The sequence below is a fragment of the Triturus cristatus genome, chromosome 4_1, assembly GCF_964204655.1.
Source record: "Triturus cristatus chromosome 4_1, aTriCri1.1, whole genome shotgun sequence".
In the NCBI taxonomy this organism is placed as follows: Eukaryota; Metazoa; Chordata; class Amphibia; order Caudata; family Salamandridae; genus Triturus; species Triturus cristatus.
The window spans coordinates 234,132,581-234,159,281 of record NC_140585.1 but is presented as its reverse complement, the minus strand read 5'-3'; the positions used below and the strand labels follow the sequence as shown (position 1 = coordinate 234,159,281).

The 26,701-nt window shown below is 44.3% G+C and overlaps 1 protein-coding gene and 1 long non-coding RNA gene across 2 annotated transcripts in view; one reads left to right on the top strand and one right to left on the bottom strand.

The window, feature by feature from the left end:
* The window catches only part of LOC146854179 (aldo-keto reductase family 1 member B1-like), a 217,432-nt gene extending 207,687 nt beyond the window's left edge, over window positions 1-9,745 (bottom strand). The window contains exon 1 of the mRNA XM_085651951.1: window positions 9,597-9,745. Coding sequence (XP_085508077.1) covers window positions 9,597-9,665 — 69 coding nt within the window. The 5' untranslated portion in view covers window positions 9,666-9,745. The remainder of the gene's footprint in view (window positions 1-9,596) is intronic.
* Window positions 1-26,701, top strand: part of LOC146854178 (uncharacterized) — a 265,426-nt gene that overhangs the window by 176,636 nt on the left and 62,089 nt on the right. The gene's annotated exons all lie outside the window — the stretch shown is intronic.

The window sequence follows — 26,701 nt, the reverse complement described above, 5'->3', positions numbered from 1 at the left end:
TTTAGTTTGATTAGGATTGTTTCTTCACAGCAATATTAGTATGGTGTTTTGATGCCAAAATCAACACAGGTTGTTTTCTGGCTTAGAGGCTATGTCCCGCCAGCAGCAAAAAGTATTTGATTTAAACCAAAGCAACACCTTATCCCTGACAAGAACAAGGTGTAGTAAGGCACCATATATAACGTATTTTTATATTTTCTCTATGGACATCACTCCTTTTCTTTAAATTCTGAAAATCTTAGAACACTTTAAGGGTCTCAGGTTTGGTGACGGCTGGTCTTTATTTCTTTTCTCTCACGTGTATTTCTCTGGCAATGCTTCGGATCTACACCCACAGGGATGCATGGCATGAGGGGTTATGCCTTTAGCTGGTCTGCATGTTTTGTGTATATATATATATATGTATATTATCTACTGGCGGTCGCCAGTAGATAGTTATAGTTAGGACCGAGTTTCCATAGGAAATCTGAAAATTCTATTTTGAATAACTTTGGCGCCGGTTGATGAATCCTCGCGAAATTTTCAAAACTAATGGGACGCTCCGCTCAGCTCCTACCCTGAAAGTCTTGGGGTGATTCGTCAAGCGGGGGCTGAGAAAAAAGGGGGGTCCCAAAACACATTTTCCCCATGCATTTTCCCATAGTACCTTTAGTCGAAGGTACAGCCCGAACGGCTGAACAGAATTACTTGAAATTTGGCAAAGAGGTAGTCCTCAGGTCAGGTATGTGCCTTTTGCATATATGGTGTCAATCTGTTCAGTAGTTCCTGAGAAAATTGCAGTTAAAAGTACATAAATATCTATAAGCGCGCACCGTGCGTGCACCGTGCGCGCACCATAAGGTGCGCGAGCGTAATTCTGATTGGTGGTTACATGTCAGTCAACATTTGAATCGGTCGAAATCAGGAAGTGTCGGCCGCCATTTTGTGTGTTTTGTGTGTGACAGTGAAAAAGAAAGGTGGAGAACGTGAAAAGGGGGCAGGGTAGAGAGTTCCTGACCCCCTAGCCTTTGTTAGGGGGTCCCTGAAGGACCCTGAAGGGAAGAAAAAAACATTTATTTTTTTTCAAAAAATCGCGGGGTGCGCGCACCGTGAAAAAAACTTTAAAAAAACAAAAAACATTTTAAACTGTTTATAAGTTTATAGAAGATATTAACTATGCTGTTCAACTTTATCCAAATTTTACAAAAAAGAGCTGAGCCATTCCATATTACAGGATACAGTCAATCTATAACTATATACATAGGTAGTTTATTGTAAAATAAATATATAAAAAATATAATAATACATACATAAATTAGCATTTAAAAAACCTTACAAATTCACTTAAAAAACCATCGTTTTCACACACGTTATAGTTAGGAACTATAACTATAACTCGCGCGACCGCCACTCTATCACAAGAATGATGTCATCAGTGATGTCATTAGTGATGTCACTGACCATGTCATGAGTGATGTAATATGTGACGTCATCAGCAGTGGATTGCGGTCGCGCGAGTTATAGTTATCTGAACTAACTATAACGGGGGAATTTCAATGGTTTTTTACGAGTGAAATGTCCAGCTAACTATAACATGTGTGAAACCTATGGTTTTTTAAGTGAATTTGCAAGGTTTTTTAAATGCTAATTCCTAACTATAACGTGTGTGAAACCTATGGTTTTTTTAAGTGAATATATATATCATTATATCATTATATCCTTTGATATTATGGGACACACCGCTGGCATACTATTTAACCGGGTTGTAAATATTTTGGCACATAAATTAGTTTTTGGCGAATATATAATAGCCTCAACAGTCCCCGCAGACAGTGATGAAAATTTAAATTAGTGCTTTGTGTTATTATTTCACAGATAACCCCCGCCCACTCCATATGTGATTCATATGACTTCATCTTTGGTCCTGATGAAGGTAGCCTATGTCCCACCGAAACGTGCGTTGACCAGCAGTATACAAATAGGGATTCTTCTCAGAGACACTTTCTACAGAAGAAACTGATAGGGTACAATTGTACCATATGGAATAAGTTGGCTAGTCTCTGAAAACAATTCTGAAGATCTCCTATAAGATGGAATTGTTTTGTGTATGAATGTCAGTATGAGTGTGGTGGCTTGATAGGTGAGAGTTTAGGCGTGTAGGTTGAGTGTGAACTATTTGCATGTTGAATTTAAAATCGCGTTGTTGAACCATCATGTCTTTGCCATAGTTACAGACGAAGAAATTGGTATCATTCACAGCAATGCAAATTCATTTTATTGTTTAAGTCTTGATGTTGTATAATTATTTTGCACAAAGAGGTTAGAAATAATGTTCAAACATTGGCAATCTCATATGTATTTTTACAATAGTGACATGCATTTGTAAATATTGTATTTTTATAAACAATCAACTGTACTCAAATTTAACATAGATATTATATTTAAAAAAAGACAAAAACATTTTTTCTCTTTATAAAGAATGAAAATAAAATGTATATTTTTTAATACATTTTAGTATGTGACACCGATGTTGGGGATCTGTTTTGTTAATGAGCCCTATGAGGCCGTAGTTAAAGCAATATAGGTTGGACAAGAGGTTCTTTCTTAGTATTTCTTGTTTCCCCCTCCTCTTGGACCTAAAAGTACATAGAGGGTGCCTTTCTCTTTTATTGTGATGTCTCCTATCCCCACACAACTCAGACAGGACGTGAGGGGCACCCTTCTCCTGGGCAAGTGGAATCGTAAAGGCCACAGACTGGTATTTCAACTCCAGGGACAGTGAACCTTAAGAAGAAAATCCTATTGCTGGGTTAGAAGGGTGTATAGATGATGCTCTAAATTGTGGATTTGATGTGTGCTGGGAGGGGGTATTAAAGGGCATCTTCAGGGATGCTTTGGCCTTTTCTCTAAGCTGTTCTACCACTATTGTGCTCCTATTGGCTTACCCTTCGCACTGGTTCACTCCTACCCTTCACTCTACTGACTGTGTCTGCAGTCACCTGGATGTATGCTCAACTTTTTCACCTTAAACGCCCCCAAAAACATTGAGTTTTTCGTTCAACCCTCTCTTGCCTTGACTGCAGCTTCTCTTTCTACTTACACCTCCTCTGCCGACTTGCACACGTCTTGTTTATGCTCATAAATCATTATAGAGGTTTTAATAATGCATAAGCCAAAGAGAGGAAATAAGTTGAGAGGCAGGTAATACGGTCTGATGAAGATCTGTCCCTAGTGGTCACAATTGTGGCATAATGGATGTGCGACCTCCGATCAATTTATGATTGTCTCTCTTTTTAAAGCGTTCGGCCTCTACCACACCGGTGGTGGTCCCCAGATCTAACTGTGCGAACTGGGGTGGCAGGGACTTTGTGCTTGAGGCAGCGAAGGCTCGGAATGCCCCTCCCGTATAATCGAAGCCATGCTCAAACTTTTGGCTTTTAGGAAAGCCTTGAAGATATGCTCTTCTCCTCTTGTTAATCGCTATTCTTGGTCTCTTTGGTCGCTGCCTCTCCGAGTCATTAAGTAATCAGTATGTTGGGTGAAACTCCACCCATTGCTTTTATATTTGTATTTTCGCTTGCCATTGGTTAAATCTGGCATTGCTCTTTTTATGTAGCACATTGATTGGCTGGTGGTCCGAAACGTCACTTCCGTTTTTCTTCCATTTTGCAGGAAGCAGCATCGACCAACTACAGTTTAGTTCCGCTGCTCGTAGGGACTACTTCCTTGTTTATTTTCCACCACCAGCTGCCGAGTTTGGAAGTGTTGGCTTTAACGTAATGTTCCGTGATTGTGGGCGAATCACTTCATCTGACACCGCTAGTTTATAGTCACTGCTGCTCGCCGAGCTTTGATGTAACCACAATGACTCACGAGACAGGAATTGTGTTGATTGTATTCCCACTTGTTTGTTTCGTAGCGAGATCAGTGTACCTTTTGCTTTTTAGTTTCCTGTTCCCGCCCCCACCTGTTGGCCGTGTTCCCGTTCGCTTTGTTCCCGCCCCCCTCCCACTGTCTCGCAGCTTGTGGCGGTCATGGAGGCGCGCGCTTGTTTTCTTTATTGGCACAACGACGTGCTTCGCTTACAATCAGTGCGCCATGCCCACTTTCACTTTCCAAGTGCAGACGGGACAATGGCGGCCGTTTGTACGAGTGGTCAGTAAGCGCCTTCAACATTCGCTCCAAAACCTGAAGCAGGCAAGTCTTAACGATCATGCCAAGAAAGCAGCCCTTGCATGTATTATGTGGATGATTGCAGCCAGGGGCGGACTAGGTTCCAGCAGCCTGGCCAGGACGCGTCTGCAGCTCAATTAAAAAAAATACACAACATCACGCACTCTTGCACGCCGTGAATGTGAGATGTGCCTGCGAGCTGCTAGCATTTGTTAACTTTGGAGACAGAGGTGCCGCAGCTGAGACGGCATAGTTCAGAAGTCTGCTGTAACACACGTTCATCTTCAGTTATGCTAAGAATAAGAAATGCGATCACTTGCTGCGAGGTGGCCCTAAACCAGGATGGAGCAGTCCATCGGCTATTAACACAGCCGCCAGAACGGGCATCACACAGCGAAGTCTGTGCCCTGTTCTCAATATTGCTGTTGCCAATGCCGCCGCACATTGTTTGACTTGATTGCGGTGTTTTGCTGTATTCCCGTTATTTGTGCCTCACTAGAAGAGATGGAGGGCAAGCAAGGCCAGTGAGTGTGCATTTACATTAATACCGTACGTTTGTGCGTTTTTATAGAATTGTTGCCTACCATTGTCACAACTTACTTGTTGCAGCTCTAGCAGCAGGGTTCGTGCAGAGGCTAAGGAAACAGGGGGCATATGTATCAAAGGATTTTGTATTCGCAAACGCTGCGAATCTCAAAAAAACAGTGTTTGCGAATACAAAATCGCAAAAGGAGATGTATGAGGCATTTCAGCCTCGCACTCTTAAGGAATCGCTAAATTTGCGATTTCTTAAGTTTGCGTAAGCATTTAAGAACTCGCAAATTGCGATTTCTTAAATGCAATGTAACACGCACCCAAGTTGTGCGATTTCTCCTTAAGAAATCGCAAATTACCACCAACTTCAAGTTGGTGGTAAGTTGCGATTTCTTTGAAATATGCACTTTTTTGCATATTTCAAAGTGCCATGTGGTGCACATACATGCCCTTAGGGCATGTATGTGCTCCATATGTGCACACATGCTGATTTCAGGGGTGCATCAGGGTGTCATCATGACACCCTTGCACCTTTGAAAATATTCTCAATTTGCGATTAGCAAATAGCGATTCGCAAATTGAGAAGGACTTCCCATTCATTGCTATGGGCCTCCTGGCCCATAGGAATGAATGGGAAGGTATTTCGCAATTTGCTAATCGCAATTAAGGAATTTTAAGAAATCGCAAAATTTGTGCGATTTTTTAAATACATCCCGTTTTGCAATTCTCAAATAGCGATTCTCAAAAAATCGCTATTTGAGAATCGCAAATGTAGATGATGATACATATGCCCCCAGGTGAAGTGTTTTGTTTAAGTTATACAGTACAACTACGGCACTCTCTCTCCCTTTTCATGAGAGATGACGGGCCCTTCCTCTTGTTTGCCAAGTGTGTTTTGGTTATGGACTTGTTACGCAGTTAGCGGGCTTCACCTACTCGGTCTTGAGGCAGGATAGTAGGAACACCTGAAGTGCGGAGCTTCCTCTATTACAACCAAAATCTGTCAATTCTATTGGATGGTCCAGCAAATAAAGTAAGGCAACATGTTTTCCTAAAAGCTGCGTTTTGTCACCCGTATTGTTTGCTGCAGTGTAAATATATCAATGAAAAGCACGCTATTCCCCCACTGAGTTCTAATTGCTATATTTCCCAACGTTTCTACTCTTTAAATGTAAGAAAGGATGTAGTGTGATGAGTTAAAACCTGGCAAGCTAAGTTCCAGTCTCGGCGTCTGCTTGACATCATATGATTCTCCTTGTACCCAAAAAATTAATTTGCCTTTGTGTAATGTAACTGCTGCTCATGTAAAGAGGCCCAATACCGTCAGGTCAAGTTCGCTCTGTTTATTATTTTTAATCAGCTCAATGATAAAAAAGTATAATATAAAATGTTTTTGCAGACTTAAACAGATCAGGCACCATTCACTGCAGTGTCACTTTCAGCCCCACACACTTCCTGCAGCAGCTGAGCCTAGAAGTGAGGGGAGGCAGAGCCTCGCAGCACCCCTCCCTGCTCCGGGCACCGGCCCCCCTCCCCCTCCTGGAAATGGAGCCTCCCATATCCTCTGCTGCGTCAGCCCCCAGGGACGCTAAACTCCCATTGCTGCACCCCCCACCTCCATAATCCTTCTTTCCCCTCTGCTGACATTTCATACAGGGGTTATAACTCCTGCTATAGGCTCCTGCTAGCATTGCTTTTCCCACAAGTACTCCAAACCCTGCGAAGTCATGACTCTCTTGCCCCTCCCATTGCAAAATGCTGATTTTAGCCCCAAATACAATTTGTCCCATATGCCTTCCTTAAAACTGCTGTATTTTTAGATCCTGCTGCTACATTTAACTACACTTAACCGCACAACAGTTCATGTAACTTCAACATTTTTATAACTTTACAAACTTGTTATACAATGCAGGCCTGCTCTGTTTACTGGACCCTGCCTCACCCCATACCAGCACAGGGGGAGTATGTAATACTTACCCACAAAGCAGCTTCCTTTCCCATCTAGTCCTGCCAGATGCTCGACCCGCCCACAGGCCATCTGTCACATTTACCTCCTACCATTAATCCCTCTAAAAAATAAAATACTGTGTGGAATTCCGCTCAGTAAAAAACTAATCTTCACAGTTATTCCCCATTCTGCAGGAATTAACTTGTAACTGCATTTACTTGTGAAGTATCACGGCATTATACCAGTGTTAATGCACGTCACCTTCCTGCTCGGAAGGAAGGGAGTGCACTTCTATAGCCCATTCCCTAATTAGCATTTTTTATTATATAGCACTGTCTGGTGCACACATGCCTTTCCTGTTTATATTCTGCAGTGTAAGATGCTCTAGGCAGCCTACCAAGAAGCAGCATCTTACATTATTTGACTATAATAGTTGCCCGTGTTATCACTTGGAGGTCAGGGTTTCTGCCATCCTTCTGGTGCGTGCACTCATCTGAGACGGGATTAAAGTGCATAGGTTGCATTGGTGGGCAAATGGAAGCAAGGGGTTGCAGGGAGGTATCCTTTCAGATGGAGGCACATGGTTAGTGTGTTATCTTTTTTTTAAACAAAAGTTTTTATAGATACGTTTTTATAGATTTTTTTGGGTGGTTGGGGGGTCAGGGGAGGCTACCTTCATTAGGTAAGGGGGGCTGTGTCTAGTAGTGGTGGAACAAACCTATTATGGATGCACTTCCAGAATTGTAGCCTGCGCACTTGCTCAGTAATTTTAATATTCATGTACATCTAAAAGTTAGGGTTTCACATCGCCTCAAAATCAGTTCAGCCTTCTATGCTTACGGGGGGTCAGTACATTGAGCGCCATTACAGCTACTAAGCTAAACTAACACCAGATATTTAATATGCAGAAAAGTGCTCCAAAGTGTTGTATTAAAAAAGGCACTAGAGTTACTGTTTTTATTCCCCTCAGATCCCACTTCACCCACTGCGTATTGGTAATTCAGTGCTTAATTTGTAAATAAAAAGGTGAAAGGGCCCAAGGCATTGCTTACCAGGCCACTGCAGGGGACGCCTTTCCCTTCCGTTGTGCCATAGAAGTGTGTTTGTGTGCCTGAATCTTGTCCGTGTTTATGCTAAGTCTCCAGAAACTGTACTGTAGGAACCTTTGACGCCTCATGGGCAGGTTGGGGATATCAAAGGGCCATAGCAAAGGGGCTGTAATTGTTTTAGAACTCGCCAGAAATCAGACACCCTTGTGTTGGTAGCTTCCAAAATGGCTGGGGTTCGACAATTTGTTGCTGTTTATGCCCTGCTGTAACAAGCATTTGCAATGCAACAGGTCTCGCATTTACGCGAGTTTAAGCTATTGTAAATGACAATGCCTTTTTATGCTTTGGTTAGTTTGAGCTATTGCAAATGACAATGCCTTTTTATGCTTTGGTTTTTGAAACATAAATACAACACATTGTTTTTTGCAATGTCAATAGCTAAAACTGGCGTAAATACGAGACCTATTGCATTGCAAATGCAATAGGTCTCGCATTTGCGAAAGATTAAGCTATTGGCATTGTAATTGACAATGCCATTTATTTATCTGTTTTCAAAACCAACACGTAAATAAAAGGTTTGTCATTTACAATGTCAATAGCTCTAACTTTTGCAAATGCGAGACCTATTGCATTGTAAATGCTTGTTTCTGCTTTCTCAGCCAGCGCCAAGACGCCTTTCTGATAATCGAGCGCTCTATAGACCACTTAACGCTTTGATACGCCAGTTGTTTGAATTCATAGTCCTATGCACACACCTCAGCTTACCTCTTACCCACCCACAGACTTTATTTTCGCTCCAAGTGCAGTTTCCATTGAATTGTCTTTAAATGCATCCAGGGATTTCGCTCTCTATGTCCCTACACGCCCTTCAGGTGGCCGAATCTATGTACCTATATTCCGCTCTTCACCCAAGTAACACACGATATAAACAGTTGAAATCCAAAATATTACAGGAGAGTAGACTGGCCCTGCTGCTGCTGCACTCGGGGCGGCCATCGCCTACCAGTGCACTCGATTCTGGGGCTTGTACTTGCATGTTCAAATCAGCCCCCCGCCCCCGACGTGACCCGATACACCCTCAACACTGGGCATGGGAGGAGGTAATTTAAGGGGTTCATTCAGCACTGACGCCATCGCTCTAGCACGTGTGAACTCGCCATCGCCAAAACGTACTTCATAGAGGGGAGGGGTAGCTCTCAGGCCCAGGCAGGAGGTAGCAGAGACGTCATCTCTTTATCACACGAGATCCCCTCATGATCCAGAGTTAGGGTGGGAGGGGGTCTCTCTTTGAGACCCAGGCCCGCTCAGAACTGAAGGCATCTGTCTGGGATAACAGCCATTCCGCACGTATCACACAACACTCAGCCTCACGACGGATGGAAAAGAGCTCAGTACCGGCAGTTCTAAAAAGCATGTGCCGAGACGGGTCCCTACTATCCGGCTCTCCATTCTCATCCTCAGAGTGAAAAAAACATCTTTAACTGCAGCAGTCCCACCCTTAGGTGCCTTTGATGCAACGTCAATGACTATCCTTATAGTTTAATCATTTCAGAACTGTAGCATTTTCAATGTTATTTACATACAACGAAACCAAAGTTGTTGCTTAGTTCATGCAACTAACAACCATTGACAAAGCCAACAGTCCTGGCATCTCCTAGGTGAAAAACGTTACTTGTATTATTTATCTGGCTGAAATGACAGAAGCAGCAAATTTACCATCGGACGGCGCACTATGTTAAGCACAGATGTCTTAGCAGACGTATTTTTAAATCACGCCCTTAATTACATCGGCCCGCAGGGTTTTTTCATTCCTCTTAAAGCCCTGGGGCAGGTCACATCCAACTGGGCACCCAAGAAATCACATCCTAGCGGCGTGTGGCCTTCTGCCTGTAGTGTACCTGCCCCCATCTTACCTGCCACGTGCCCAGCCCCAGCGCTGGCACGAGAGCCCCGGTGCTCAGCTTCACGCAGGTGGTGTCCATGACTGCTGGAGGTCGCGGGGCAGCTCTTCTTGCGACGAACTTCTGTCAAGAATGTGCCGGGAGTGGCGGTGTGCACGCGGCTCCTGCCTCCTCAAAGCGCTGCGCGTATTTGAAGCGGACCGCGCACGCCCTCGGGCTTCTAGGTTCCGGATTACAACCGAGGTGGTCACGAGGACGAGGCGGCTGGGGCGAGTCTTTGAAGGGCCAGGGACTTGGTGTACTCGAGCCCGCTGGCAGTGTCAGGTGATGGGGGAGCACATCACGCGTCTGGGTCACTGAATTATGAAGCAGGGAAATTATGTGGTGTAAGGAAGCATCTTCTGTGGAAGCATCATTTCGCTTTTTGTTATTTTAATACACAGTCATTTTGTCTGGGTGAAAGTTTGACCTCATCAGTACAGTAGTGCTGGAATGTGTGCTGCCACCAGCGGTAAGTGCATTAAAACAATTTGATTTGAGGGTTAATTGGTCTAAATCATGTTTGTTCCCCTTCATGGTGGATGTTCCTAATGCACATATTTTCTTCTGAATAAGATACAGGTGGATTGGCAGCCGCTGGGAGAGGGTAGGTGCTTAGGACCCGGCACCCGACGCAACCCAAATAGGGTGCGGGCATCCAGCGGTGACTAGCCGTGGGAGTCTGCTCGCCTGTCTTGTGAGGGTACTCTACTCGCTTGGGCATATCTACAAATCGAGATTGCAGACCACATTATAGGGAAACTTACCCTGCGGTCTACCCCGAGCCACCTCTCACCCATGTGAGTTACCATCACTATTCTGGAACCCCTTTCTTCTCTGTCGTGCACCATCACCGCATCAGCTAGGTCCTGAAGAAACGCCATAGATCATTCAGACTACTAAGGCGTGAAACATGTCGACCTTTTGTTAAGTTACACAGGCACATTAGGCCTCATTGTAACTCACCAACCTTCTGGTTATTCAATCAATCAATCATTATACTTGTAGAGCGCGCTACTTACCCGCGAGGGTCTCAAGGCGCTGGGGGGGGGGAGGGGTGCCGCTACTGGTCGAAGAGCCAGGTCTTGAGGAGCCTCCTGAAGGTGAGCAGGTCTTGGGTCCGCCGTAGGGGGGTGGGGAGGGTGTTCCAGGTCTTGGCGGCGAGGTAGGAGAAGGATCTCCCGCCGGTGGTCGTACATCGGATTCAGGGAACGGTGGCAAGGGCGAGGCTTGCGGAGCGGAGCTGGCGGGTTATTTAACCTGCCAGGGGCACCACACTATTAAAGAGTCCACCAGTGGATACCCCTAGGTAATTTTATCTACCCCTGCACGCACTTCACCACTTTTTTCTCCAGATCTACCATACACACCCGCACTCACCAAACGGCTTTTCTCTTTAAAGATCTCCGTTAAAGTGACCCTTCAGGGCCCCGTCGGGCATTGCAGCGCCGGCCCGACGAGGAGCAAAAGCCAGATGATGAAGCATGATATCCTTCTGGGTGTATGAGGGCAACTAAGAGGCAAGACTTGGTCCTCCCCTTCGGGGTTGGATCCTTGATACTGGGGTTGAACCTCTGCCTCTCTCTTTTTCAAACCTCCTCTTCTAAATCTTTCCTACTCTATATCTTTCTTCTTTTTTGACTGGGTGACACCTTGCACCCTCTACATGGAACAGTGTCCCAGGTGTTTTTACAGTCATTTGTGGAGCATGGACACTGGACCGAAACGAGCTCCTGGTCCCCCCTCTTTTTTTGTTGACGTACCAAGATAAGGCCCTGACACTTAGCACATTTGCCATCCGTTCTGGTTTGAGGGTTAATTGGTCTAAATCATGTTTGTTCCCCTTCATGGTGGATGTTCCTAATGCACATATTTTTGTCTGAATAAGATACAGATGGAATGGCAGCCTAGCACGTTGTGTTACCTTGCAGTATATGTTTATCACAACCAAACTGACCTCTTTGATGGTACCATTTCACTCGCGGTGATTTCCTGCACTCTCGGATGTCCTTCTTGTGTATGCTGCTTCTCTCTGTGATGGGAAACGTGGCGCTCCTGAAATTGGTAGTCCTTCCAAGGCTTTTGTATTATTTCACTAACCTTCCCTTCTATATCCCTGCAATGTTTTCCCGTTCCTTTACTAGCCAGACGAGGGAATTAATTTGGAACAAGCCCAGACGTTGAGTGGCAATTGCAAAATTACATTTCTGGCCTTACAAATCCAGTGGATTGCTCTGTGGTTGGCGGTTTTGAACTTAGCAGACAGGGCAACAACTTGACCTGCTTGGGGCTTACCATCTGTTCTACACCTGTTTCACGTATGTTCAAAGGCATCGACGCCCGACTTCTTATTGTTAGGGGTAGCATATCGATGCTAATGTTGGAGTCTCCTTCTCACCCGCTCTGTGATCTCTTATGCATCACATTGGAGATGCTTTGTACACCCAGAGGTGGCAGATTCACTGCATCGTAAAAATAGACCGCATGGCATGCCGCTGGTATACACACTCTGGGGCATCTACGAAATCCTGGTAGAAGACCTCTGGACGTCCACCCCATTTTGTGCTGCAGTATCTCCATGTAAAGGGGATTGGCAGGCACTTAGTCCGTTGGTTTGCTGATGCTTTGCGGATGTCTGCTGCTCCTCCTCTCAGCACTTTACATAGGCGCTGGGGATTTGCAATGCCCCTTTGACGGATAAGGAATATGCATCCTTGTTGGAATGCCCTGTAAATATAACACAAAACTACCGATTTGGGCTCATTCAATATTATATCTTGCACAGAGCATAACTCTCCCCAGACAAAATGAACCGCTAGTTTAATAGAGCTGATGACGCTAGTCCCAGATGCTAACACACTGATGTTGACATACTTTATATGCTATGGGCTTGTCCACGTTTGATTAGTTATTGGTTGGGTGTTACATCTCATTTGTCCTCTTGCACTGAGCACCGGGACCTGCACACATGGGAGATATTTATTTTGGGTCTCTACTGTACACATAAAAAACACAAAGCTACTTCTCATTTCCTAGATCTGGGTTTCATTGTGGCCAAATGCCTTATCACTTCGCATTAGAAGTTTCCTGAACCCCCACTACTGATAGCTTGGTCGCGCTCACTGTTCACATGTGCACAAGATGAAAGTGTCGCCCTGCACAGAGAAGACAATCTTGGGTTACGTAAATATCCCATCTCTACCTGTTGGGATACCATTCTGACCAAACTCCAGACACATATACACACAGATACGACCAGTCTTACAACTCGTTTTAGGGGGCACAGATCACTAATTCACCCTCCCTGTGGGTCCTGTATCAGCTACTACTGTCTGTAAGAATATCCTTGCTGACGCACCATGGGAGGGTAATATAATTGTGTTTTCAGTGATGGGGTCCTGAATGCTCCATTTTTAGGTCTTGCCTACGCAGCGCGCATGCATGCGCTGCGTAGGAGGAGACCTTTAGTAATCAATTCACTTTTTGGGCCAAAATCGTGCACGCATTGCATTGCTTTCAATGGCAACGCGTGCACGTTTGGCGATTCCCTTGCGGGAGCGATTACAGAAGATCCAGAGAGCCGATGCAACTCACGACAAGAGCACCTTCTCTCCCGACAAGAGCACCGACGCAAACGGTCATCTCACACAGCAAATTTGCTACTGGGACGTGGAGGAGCACAGCAATGGGGAGGGTATTCACGCAAGGTGAAAAACCTACACCATGCTTTGGGCAGCGCACAGTGCTAATTCCTCCTGGGGCTCGGAGGTTTTCATTGCAGCACGATCCAGGACAGGGCAATCATTCCCCTTTACGGTCGGGACACCTCCCCCTGCGGCGATCCGGGAGTGCGATCCCAGTTGGCAAGGACTCACAGGGATGGACCCAGGTCGCCACTCCCGGGTGCTGAGACTTCCCTCCTTGGAAAGAGTCTTGTCATGTTCACTGATGTACAAGGAAACTATGGCTCGTTCAAAGTCAGCCATTTATTCTGAAAATACAGTAGGTAATCCAAGCAACTTACGATTATCAGACTGTTTACTAGTAATTATCAAGGGTCTCTACTGTGAAAGACTTTTTGCAGCTGTGACATGAGGACATGATGCCCACTGCAATTATTTGGCACCATTTTACGTTTTTGTAAAAATACATTTTACAAACACATTTCATTGCATGATGAACAAAAAGCATTTTTCTATTTCTGTTCAGTTTTCTATAACTGTTTCGGAGTTCTTGCTGCAGTGCAAGCTGATGAAAGCAGCTGAGGTGGGACGGGGAGAGGCTGGGCACACTGATCTGTTTATTTTTAACCAGGCACGACACAGAAGGAGGCGTGCGCCAGTTTATTTACATTTGTAATGAGCTTATTACTCTTGACAGCGCTTGGTGCTCACCGAGCCTGCTCCATAATGGTCTACTTCTCAGGGAAAGGAGCTGTTGTAGGTGAGGGAGGCTGAAGGCATACAATGGATCTCTGCATTATTCAGGTGTATTGTGGGTGCACACAGGCTGCCACAATTTTGATGTCCATCTGACTCTGCCCCTAAGTAATGTCATGTTGCAAATGAGCATGCAGCCTGAATCAGCGCACTTATGCATCTTTATTAAGAGTGTTGTTTGATTGCAACCTGCTCTATTTGTGAAGCAGAGTAAGCCCCAACAATTTTCAGCAAAGGATGTTTTGTGTTATGTAATTGAGTGTTATGTTGCACTTCGGGAGCGCTCAGACAGAGAGCGACTGCTGACCTCGGGAGTATACAGAACAAGCATTGGCATAGCCAATAGGTCTCGCCTTTGGGACCTTATACGTGTTTAGTTATCCAGCACAATATCCTTGGTGCAACAACATCAAGTGTTGCATGGCTAAACACTTATAAGGTCCCAAAGGCGAGACCTATTGGCTATGCCAATGCTTGTTTGCTATGTTCGGGGTGGGGGAGAGCTGGATCTCCATAGGTGTAGTCACCTGAGTTGTTTTTACCTTGTTCATTGTTATGTATTGTCTTCTATAACTGAATCTGTACTGATTTTTCATGTTGACGGTCGTACCACCCTATGGTGTTGGTCACCAATCCGTCTCCTTTTATTGCTTCTTCATCTGTTTCTTGGCTGAGTATGTTGGAACTGTTGATGTCAACTGCGGACTGATACATAGACTTCTCTTGCTCACTGTGTGACTTAGCCCTTTTACTTTTTGTTGTTACCTGCTGCCAAATGTGCAGCACACAGATAAGTATTATAGTGTGCTTTGCTTATTGTATGCATTTTAATTAGTAATGTAATCTGGAAAGAAAAAACTAAAACGTAATCAACAAATTAAAATAAAATCTGAGGGGGTTACCCCCACCAAATCCCTTGCCTACTACAGTAGTCTGTGAGATTCTATGTAACAAAATAACTGTGTGCAGGCTTTACTAAAGTGTAATAACAATTCACTTTTACAGGCCCATTGGCTTTAAAAGATACTTTTCACTATAGAGAATTCAGGTCTACGGTCTTTCTCATAATGTCTCATAGTAAATATGTCAAATCTATGTCAGCACTGACTTGACATAACATTTCCTAATGAATCAATAAGACCTATTTCATTTAGGATTGGTTTGCCACTTTAGCCAGCAAAGACCTTCTGTATTTAACACAAGCTTTACCACAAGGTATAAGCATGAGGTACATAATCATAAAAGTGTTTACTAACAAATATCCCAGTGCACATCTTCTACCCCTAGGGTCTGTCGCAGGGCATAACCAACACCGAAACACTTGTTTACTACATTAACCTGCGAGATCCATGTAACAAAATACGTGTCTACCGGTGTTAGTTCAGTTGAAGAATAACTCATCCTTGAAAGACTATTAGCTTTTCATATTTCTACCATATTAATTTTACTGTAAACAAGTCAGGCCTACTTACTGCTTTTGTCATAATATTTGCTATTAAATAGACCAGGTCTATGGCATCTGACATTTGGCACCATCAACTTGTCATCATTAGAGTCTCAGGCCTACTATATTGATCACAAGCTTTCCGAGAACAAGCAAAATCACTCTTCAAATACAAGCACAGTTTTTCATCAGAAGCTCACAGCTTGTGCTCAATGAAATGCTACAGAAAGGAGGATCTACACATGGATAGATGGCTAGGCACAATGGAGAGTGAGAGAGACACTGGAGGATTCTGAGTACCCTGGGAAAAGCAGGAGGTAAAATACTAAAGCAGAGGGGCGGGGCGGGGCGGGCGGGAAGTTCCAGTGTATGCTACCCCAGCCCTCCAAGGAAAATGAACCATCTGCTCAGTCCTTCAAGCTTGAGGAGCAAGCTAGTCCTCATCCTGAGCCCATCAATAACCTGCAACTCAGAAGAATAAAGTATTGGTTGTATTAGTGGAGCCTCTCACATTTCCACGCATAATGAAAGAGACAACCCTGATCACTTGGTGGATATGAAATAACAACAGTCCACCTCCAAGAAGACCCTCTGGATAAAGAGCAGCAATGAAAGCCTTTTGGAGGATTATTCCCAATCCTGGCTATGGCCCCAGGACAGTGCAATGGGAGGCCACAGTAGTGACCAAGAAGATACTGAGCAGTCAAAGGCAAGAGGAGCAATAACAACATCTATGGACCGCCGTCACATGAAGATTGATTGGACCAAACTGAGGGGAGAGGAATGTGGTCCGTCGGCTAGAATGCCGACTTTGGTGCTGGAAACCAGGGTTCGAGCCTCGGGGTCGTGTCCACATCCTGTGATTCTGGGCAAATCACTTAATCTCCCCATACCTGAATGTGTAATGTAAATATGGTGCTCATGCAAAGCGCTCCAATACCTTCGGGTCGAGTTTGCGCTATATAAATATGCACAAAAAAAAGAAAGGCTAGAATCCATGTCCCAAAGGTACAGAAAGTGGTGGCTAAAATGGATACATTGAATATTTTTGTGATGCAGCAGAGTGCTGTGAATAACAGGTCCCATAAGTGTGCAATAAAACCAAAGGTAAACGGGAGGACAGACTGAAAAGGCTCAAAATCTATGGATGACTGGATGGCTTGTTCTGTGGGAAACTGAGGACCTAAAGGACCTTTTGGAGACCCCACTTCTCTCTTTGAAATGAATCTGACTGCATCAAAGTTAGCCATTAACTGAGCAGAGTGTGACACCTACCTCCCAGGGACCCAAGCAAAAAGGACAACAACCTGTGCACAAACCCAGTTGTGCTTCCAGATGAGACAGTGAGAGAAGGTATATTATGTCAAGCATCCAAAAAAGACATAAAAAGAATGCTTTCGCAGATGCGTGCAATTAGGCCATGGTAGAGAGCATGCACAACTTGAATACATTTGGAGGTTTGTTAATCGACTTTGGGTACTGTGGGAGGGCGGGTTTGATAAACAGGCGAGGAGGCTTAATATATTTCCCAAAATCACGTTGTTTATTGTCAGAGATGGAGGTTTGACTTTGTACAGAGTCTATATCTTCCTGTTCCTCTCTTAATTCCCTCTGGGTGGAACGGGACGGGGCTTCCAAGGTAGATGTTCCGGGCTCCTCCTTGGTCTTGATGGTGTGTCCCCGGAGACTCATAGAATAGGAGAGAAAAGGGAGCCGTCAGATATTCTGTTTAAATGGGTATTTCAATCACTTTCCATCACCACACCGATAAGTGATTAAGGTCGGTATAGAGGGTGTGCTCTGGGATACACTTAGAATAGGGTGATTCAAAATCAATGAAGTGGAAAGAAACGTCTGTCGGTACATATATGCCGCAGAACGGAAAGAAAACAAGGGAATGACAGTATAGTGCTTTCTCTGCCGGTACTGATGCCAAGCAATGCCACATTGACAAGGGAAACTCAAAACGGAACCTTTCCCCAGGCAAAAAAGACCTTTACTCGGCTATCCAAGCCCTTCGGCCGATACACCTCCCTCCTCCCGTTCACCTTCCCCCTTGTCCCCTGACACGAGAGGACTCACCCGCTCCGCCGCAACTCTCCGGAGTTGCGGCCGCTCTCCAGCCTCCTCCGGTGGACACCACCACTCCTCGGTCCACTGGTCGGTAGGGTCCTCGTCTTCTTCCCGGTCATCCTCAGTCTCCGCGTCTTCCTGATTCTCCGCGCCGTTCTCGCCGGGTCCGTACTCTCTGCTCTCCTTTCCTCGATCTGCTTCACCGCAATTGGCTACCGCGCTCTTCTTCCTGGTTCGCCCCCCTTTCATTGGGACAGGAGAATCCCTTCCGAGTTCATCTCCGCCCTCTTCCGGTTTCGTCACGTTGTCTCTCTGTGAAGAGACAGCATAGGGGCCCGTTTGTTGCGGTCTTGACTTGGACTTCCATTCCCAGGATGCATTCTGTTGATCCGGGATGCCAGAGTGTTCTGTCCAGGGTGACCCGAAGGTAAGCCCGGTGTCGTTTTCCTCACAGGTACTAGGTACCATTCTCTCCCCGTTACAGCATGGGGTGGTGGTGGAGGGGAAGATCTAGCTATTTGTACAGTGGGTTGTCAACTGAAACATATTTGAAAACTCTCCAGATAGAGTCTTTCAGAATAACCATACAGCATCTAATATTAACTCTGGATACTCACAATGGGGTGTAAACATGTTTGTTGCTCTAGTTTAACTTCTTCATGATTCTATAGCCCTAAAATCCCCATCCATCTGCCTTTAGATAGAGTTCTCTAGTTAAGAGCACTGTATAGACTATCATATTTCTAGGACCATCGTTTGGGGGTGTATGAGTACGCATGGTCAGGAAGTTGTGCAAAAGATGTTAATTGAGAATTTCGGTGTATTCCTTTTCTGAACTGCTAGTAAAACATTTAACAAAAAACACAAAAGGGGCTGTAATGGCATACTCCAGTTAGGTGATGAGTAGCTGTAAGAAAAGATAAAGTTAGGTTCTGCAGACATTGGTATTTATCATGACTTCTCAAACGTGGAAGATCAAGGGCTGCTCATATGATAAAATAGGATAGTCCAGGTACGCAAACTATAAAAGATCCACTTTTGAAAGTGGACTGTGAAGCCTTTTGGGGCATCATGAACTTATGTATATATATATTTTAATATTACACTGGTACTGATAGTTTCTGTGTAGTTATAGTTAGGACACAGTTTTCAATAAAAAAAAATACTTTTTTTTTGTTTTCTTAATTACTTTGGCATAGTTTGATGAATCTGAACATAAGTTTCCAAAACTAAAATGTTCATCCGCTTTGCGTTTGACATGGGGAGCTTCATTTTGATCCGTCATCCGCAACCAAAAAATAGGGGTAAAAAATTTGACTTTTCTTCTTTTAATTCACAAACGTTTGTTGTCTTTTATATACAAAAACCACTAAATGGATTTATACCAAATTTGCCATGAAATTAGAACTTTCCTCAAGGAAGTTTGGTGTAAATCTGTCGAGTAGTTTTCGAGAAATGTGCATTTAAAGAAAATGTTGCATGGGCCCGGAGGGGTTTCATTTTAAAGTTATCTTAGGCCATGTTACAATAAGGGTACACTGTCCTTGTTTGCTCTGCAACTTGAAATCACTAAATGGATGAAAGGCGGATTACTGTTTGAAGCAACTGATGAGTCATTCTCTGCTCAGGAGACAATGAGGCCTGTTTAACAAAGGGATACAGAGATCCTCCAGTAGGCGAGCGCCACGTCCCATGCAAATGAGGGAACACCTCCTAAGAATAGTGCCGGCTCTGGATGTGTGCCGGCACTATCTGTATTATAGAAGGGGTCACGCAGGCATCTGTCACTGCTTCTGTAATACCAAGTGCCTCTGGCAGTGCAGAAGGCAGGGGACTTTATTCAATATGGCGCACAGACCATTAAGGTCTGCAAACTTGGTTCCATTGATCAAAAATTGAAAACATATTTGAGGGAACATTTTGTCCCATTGTCCATTTTGGGAATGCAGACACAAAGCTTAGTCTGTGGAACTGAAGCTCTCTGATTGGATGGTCATAAAATCAGGAACAATGTAGCAGCTACAATTAAAGGAACTCGGTACTTGGTCACCGTGCCCTATAATAGTGTCTGCGAAATCTAAAAAATGAAATGGAAAAAAACAGAGCTTGGCCAAACGGGGTTGACTCTGCATGGCTGGTTCAGCTGTGCACAGGATAGGCTGATTGACAATTGAAGATTGGGTACAGTACCTGGCCAGAGCCAGTCCCCATGGCCAACCCCTGCTGTTCATGAGCCAAGCAAACACAAGGAAATGATAGACGGAGCCCTGAAACTTTTCCCTGTTCCTCATGGGAAATGTCCATCCCAAACTGCCAAGCCAGGTCTTCCTCGGACCAGAAACAAGCATCCTAGGACCATGTTAACCCGAAACTGGTCCCAGGATGCCTGTGTCCAGTCTTGGTAAGACCTTGCTTGGCAGTTCGGGCTGGACTGTTCCCATGAGGCACAGGGTCAAGACTGATTTGCATATGGCTGGGTCTGAACTGGAGTGGTAAAGTGAGCTAAAAAACGAAGATGGATTCAACCCAGATCTGTGACTGGGTATGAGTGTCTGAAAAGTTTCAGCGCTCCGTCAATTATCTCCTTGTGTTTGCTTTGTCATGGCCCAAGACCAGGCCCTGCTCCATTACTTTGACTATGTGCAGTGGGGATTGTCCACCGATGGCAGATTGGGCACAGTGCTTGACTGAGACACCTAGAAGAGCAATGGAATCAAATAAGAAAACATACTCAAATCAATCAATAATTGTATTTTTATAGTTGTCTCTTCCATGGAGTTAATGGTAATGTGTTATGGAAGCTCTTCTGTATGATTATTTATGACATTTGTAATGGCATCTATCACTTCAGGCGTGAGGTCATCCGGGAAGGTGGCAAAAACGTTCAATTGATTTACCTGCAATTGAACTGAAAAATACCAGAAAAAAACATAAAATTGCCATTCGAACGCCACAAAAGATATTAAACTGGGCAAGTAAGATCGGCTTCCAGTTCAGCTAAAGTACTTTTCAGGCCCTTAAAGAAATTCCCCATGCCAAATAACTGGAACTGTGACAGAGTTAAGCTAACTGATGATAGACAATCTAGCATTACTTTCAGGCTAAAGTTTACCACATCAGAGAGAACCTTCTAACTCCTCAATTAGAGGCGGTGGCCGGCTATACTCCATTACCAAAGGAACAAGACAGGATATCCTTTGAATTTAATGACATATAAATGGGAGAAATCATAGCTGTTATGAATTCTTTAAAGTTTGCATTCCGTCACAGTGATCCTTGCCTGGCCAAGTTAGAGAGGACATTTTATAAATAATGTGGTAGTTATTAGGGACACCGAAAGGCTCACTTAGACTAAATAGGGCATGAATCCTGCCTTTATTAAAAAGGCGGGTCTTGAGGCGACCGATGCCAAGAATGTTATATGGAATGGTCCCAAAACCAACATTACTCAAGGCTATGGAAAACAGAAAGTTATTCTCTGTAAAGAATTTATGGCTCTTCTTAGTAAGCTGAAGGCAGTGAACCTCATCTTCTCCTTTGTTGGCCCTTCAATGTTCAGGGTAATGTTTAATGGAAAACCATGTGTTCCATGAGCCAGCTGAACAAAAAACCTTCATGGTTACTATCTCCGAGCTACAAATGAATACCTGAAACCGACATTTCCTTATAGGTCTTAGAAATCAATCTCTTTCTACCCTGTCTCTCCCACTGTAGTAGAAGAGTTATTATTTTTCCTCTGGCAGTAAGAGGACTAAAGCGTAACGTGTTCTTTGTATTTGCTGTTATAATCAAATTTCCAGCTGTGGTTAGCAAACAGAGGCCCGACAATTTTTCAATTCAGCTTCACTCTCATGGTCAAATGCCTTAACACAAGTATGGTGCAAAATGCTGCAATGCCAGCATGGAGCTACATAATTATAATGCCACTGTATGAATTAAATATGATCATGTTTTTTATGTTGGGGGGATGGTTGGAATTTTCTTCTCTGGCCATCACAGACATTTGTGGGAATCTTTGGGGATGGTTAGGGGCGGGAAGGGTGGAGAGGAGGACTTTTAGGGTATGAATTTTTCATTTGCCTTTGATATGACAATCATTCCTCCTTTTAACCTGAAACATTGTGCAAATACAGCTTCTGAACTAATATCCTAACACAATCTGTATGATGCTCCTTGGACGCGTCATAGCACCCACGGCTCTGAGGCAGTTTTCTCCATTCTAGTGATGGTCTCAGCTCCTTGGACTCCCTAATCTCTGAAGCTCATTCCAGTAAGTCATCTGTCCCAACAAAATACAAATTAAACGTCTTAAAGTCCTCCTGTTAAACACAAGGCTCACCTGGTGAAAAGAGAGGAAAATGGGGGAATAAACTGAAGGTGACTGTCAACCTTACAGGAAACATACCTCGGACAGGTGGGGCTATAAGTATATGGAACAGCTTGAGTGAAGGAATCACCTTATATCCAGATCTCAACGCTGATTATGTCTGACTCAGACACAGAGCTCCTAATATCTATGCCCCCCACCCCAGTCCGATACACGTTAAAACGAGAAATTATCTGGATTTCCTTCTGACACCTTCTGATACCAATTGATGGTATCCTGAGCGGGCTCGCAACATGCAAAGTCAGCCCATCGGAATCGCAGAGACAGATGCACAATATACACGCCTTACACAGGCTCCTGGGCGGCTGGTTAGCCCTGATGGAAGAGAGTGCTCATTCTATTCCATCTCACACAGGAGTTATTCTACCATAGACTGCTAGTTGACCAGACTTTTTGCTAGGTGACTCGGTCAACTTGACCCCTCTCACAGATCCAACAGTAGAGCAATGCTCGTTTGGGATCATACTGTGGAAATATGGATTTTTCTGATCAGTTATGTCCCCTATCTTGGACCCCAACGGTTTCATGTATGAATCACAAGTACATGTATGTTCCCTCCAGTTCCAGTTATGAAGACGCAAACACATGTGCGTCCACCGTCAACATGTCCTCTTTCAGATCCGCCATGAATAGGCCGGATATTCCATTCCTAAGTATGAAAGGCCACCGGCTTTATATGGTTCACTTATGCCATTTTACAGTCCAGGCAAGTAGGCCCTGATTCTGTCATCAAGCTTTTCTTGCCTTCTGCCTCTGAAAGCTCCAGTCTGAGCCTGCATCTGTGACCATGAACTTCGTCTCATTCCCTGCGCGGCTCACGATGCCTGACATCAGCCTGTTGCCTGCCAAAAACTGTATTTCACCTTCGAAATTATCTGCTCCGCTCCCTGCCCAATGCATTCCTGTCTAGTAGTTTAAGTAAACATTCTTCCAGCTTCCGAGCAAAGGCCCGGCTTCTCTGTCTTTATGCAAGTAATTCATAGCCCTATTATTATGGAAGACTTCTGCCCTCGCATCTAGTGTAGACACTTAGACGCTTGTACACGCACTAACAGTCAGTATAGTCAGTATAGAATAAGATTCTACTCTAAGAGACCTCTCTTTTGGATAACATAGTTCTTTAAACATAGGATGTTAGATATGATTTGGGATTAGGTTGACTTGACCCTCCAGACGTCTGTCGCCACATGTAGAGCTAAATGACAAGTCCCCTTCACCCCCTAGTTGCACGTCAATCACACGTCATGCTGCTGCGCGCGCATTTCTGCCAAGTATTTCTGCTGACATTGCGAAATTCTTTCATGGAACCACCCTATTATGACATCACACCTGATGACGTTCTTTAGTTACACCCAGTTACGCCCACTTTTGCTACGTATGTATGTTTTATCTTCACTATCAATTGTTACGCCTCCTGCATTTGCTTCACTGTAATGCCTATTGTATAAAAGTGATTACTTATCAATAAAGTATGTACTTCACTTCCTGAACCTCCGTGGTGATGGAACTTGGAGTCAACGATTCGAATCGTCCATTAGAATAAAGCCCATTCCGAACCTCTAATACCACGGATTTTGCCTCTTATTTACTGAGCTATTTTTATTATGTTTCTGTATCAAATTAAGTCCCGGTAATTAAATTATTTACCACATGAATGGCGCCCGAACAGGGACACTTTCTCATCTCACGCGCCGGCGGTGCGTTGCAGGCCCGGTCTCCTGCCACAGCTGGACGGACAACAACGCGTACCAGCAGGATTTCCTGTATCTCCCTCCGGTCAAGCGGGGGCGACTGAGGCTGCGATCAACACCCAGACGAGGCGGTGAGAAGTGCGAAGTACCCCGACCAGAGCCTAGCTGAGAGAGCAAGATCCGAGGTATACAGAGGCCCACCAAGTTCCGAAGTTCCGAAGTTCCGAGGTTTCCGATGTTCCGAAGTGTCCGAAGTTTTCGAGTCGAGTCCAGTCCGGTCCAGTTCAGTTCCGTTCCGAGGCCTTCCGTTCCGAGCTACCCGGTGAGTACCATTACTGGGGAGGCGTTCTGACGTGCACATAGGTTGTGCCGGTCAAGACGGGTTTGGGTACACAAATCCGGTCTGCACTGTTTTAGCAGTGTATCTGTACTGTTTAGCAGTATATCTAGTATATCAAGTATATAAATTCAGAATAATTCAGTTAATGCCGAGTATTATGTTTAGTGATTAAGTTTCCTTAGATCGTCATCATCATTGTTGCTCATTTAAATGTTAAATGTTAAATGTGTTAATACGTCCTGCATATTGTGGTGTGAATGACTGTTCATTATTGTGTTTATTGTATTAAGTTTGTTCAAGATCAAGTATCAGATCAGTTCTCAATATGCCGCTCTTTTCGAAATTAAGACAGATCACAACTAGAAAAGGGGTACTCGAAGAAGCTGTTCCTATTCCTCCTAGGGACACTCCAGGGTACTTCATGTATCATAAACACGGCTTAGACGCCATATTATTTCTTGATTTATGGGTAGACTACACCAAGGAATTACCAGAAAGTCAGAGGTGGCCCGCAGCTGGGACCTGGGATGCAGAGTGCATCATGAAAGTAGAGGAAGAGTTATGGAAAAGGAAAGCCAGACAGTCACAGAAAGACGCCGTTGAGTTATGGCGTAAAGAATCTCATAGACGTACAGAAAAAGCACTCCGACAGGAGGAGAAAAATAAGGAGAATTCAAATAAAGTCCGAGAAAATCTATTAATTGAAGAAGGTACACGAGTGAAATCAGAACAAGTAGACAGACAAAGAAATGCCCTTATGAATGGTATGTATCCCCTCCTGGCCGAGGGATTACCTAAGGCTACTCCGGAGATACCAAAAGACTTGCCACCCCCATTGTTCCCAATAAAAATGCATCCTAAGGGGCATCCTAGAACAGCAGAAGATGTTTTTCTTTCCTCATATTTAGATGACGCAGCTCCCGAGTATGCTAACCCCGCCCCACATAGACCGTCTGCCGGGGAGGTTCAACGCCAAGATCCTGTATCTGTATCTCTACAGCAACAAATCCTGACACAAGTTCCGGCAAGCACATCTGTTTCCACATCTGTTCCTACAGCTACTTCTACAGCTGTGTCCACACCTATAGTTGCTGTATCGCGTTCAACGAATCCTTTCACGCCCGATACCCCAGATGGGGCTACCGGAGGTGCTACCAACATTTTTTCTACGCCACCCAGAATAAATAAACTTACCTTTCAAGAATCAGCACATCCACGTACCCCCAAACTCATAAATTCCCGCACGCTTAAGGAACTTCTTGTAGATTGTAGATATGACCCTGTGCCCGGCAAAGAGGACGAAATGATCCTGGCATCATTACGTATCAGACGAGCGGCGGTGTATTTAGGGAAGTTACCAGGAATGACTGTGCATCTAGATAATATATACCATTTTGTCCAAACAGGGCGAGATTCTGAATGTATTAACAGAGCTATGGAATACCAGAAAGTGGAGATACAGGGGGAACTGTTACGTTTCCTCATAAACTGTGTGATCAGAAATCAAGACCGACCGGGGGTAGATCCGGAAACAATGGAAACTCTTACCAGATGGAGCCAGAATATATCAGAAGGGAGACATGATAGGCAAAAATGTATAATAGCCATGTGCCGAAAGATCCGTAAAGAAATAGAACGCCTACACGAAGAGAGATTAGCGGTAGACCAGTTCGAACAAAGCGAGGAGGAGGAAGGATCAGGACTGCCCACAGGACAGTCAGAAACCATAGCCTATGTAGGTAAAGGAAGATCTTGTAATAGTACTAGATGTTTTTCTGACCCGATACGTCCGATATGTCTAGATAATACCAGGAATTTCCAAACACCTATAATAAATATAAGGTCCCCCGAGCATTCGTTCCAAGCCGCTGACAAATTACTCCGAGAACAAAGGGGTTATCATTTACTCGATTCTATGGATGAACAAGAATTAGCCAGGTCAGCCGTTCATTGGGTTGACAGTCCCGGAAAATATGGTGATGATACAGTAGCACACACATTTTTGAACCTCACCCCAGATGAACAGCGTTTAGCTGGGATTTATATGATTCAACAACTCCCTATACTATATAAAAGCCAACATTCAGATCCTGGTCCCTTACCTGATATATTGACTGAATTACTCACGAATAGATGCAGAGGTTCAGGTACTAAGTTAATTAGAGAAATACTAGAATCAAGAAAGCAGTACATTCTTTTTGTATGCCCAGAACATGTCTCACTGCCCATCAAGGAAAGAACGACGTATTACATGGACAGACAGAATCCCTTACGAGAAGTACACCCAATAAAAGGCGAGGACAATGAGTTTAAACGTGTATTTGTATATACGCCCATATCGAAAATAGAATTGTTAGAAATGAAGAAAGTGGTACCCAGTCATGACAAAGACCCAGCGGGTTTCCACCGAGAAATTAAAGACATGTTACTCATGGGAGAGTATACCTATCCCGACATTATGACAATATTAAAGGTATTAATGCCTGCTGGCATTTATGAAAAACTCAAGGAAAAAGAGTGGGAGGTGGGAGACCAAAAGATAGACTGGACAGCATTAGAAGCAGAAGAAAAGGCCCGAACTGCAGGAGCAGGGCTTGGGGATAAAACTAAAGCACTACCAGGTTTACTAGTACAGGTACTGCCACGTTTATTAACTACGAAAAAGGAAGACTGGGGTGCAATTTCAGCCTGTAAACAAAAGCAA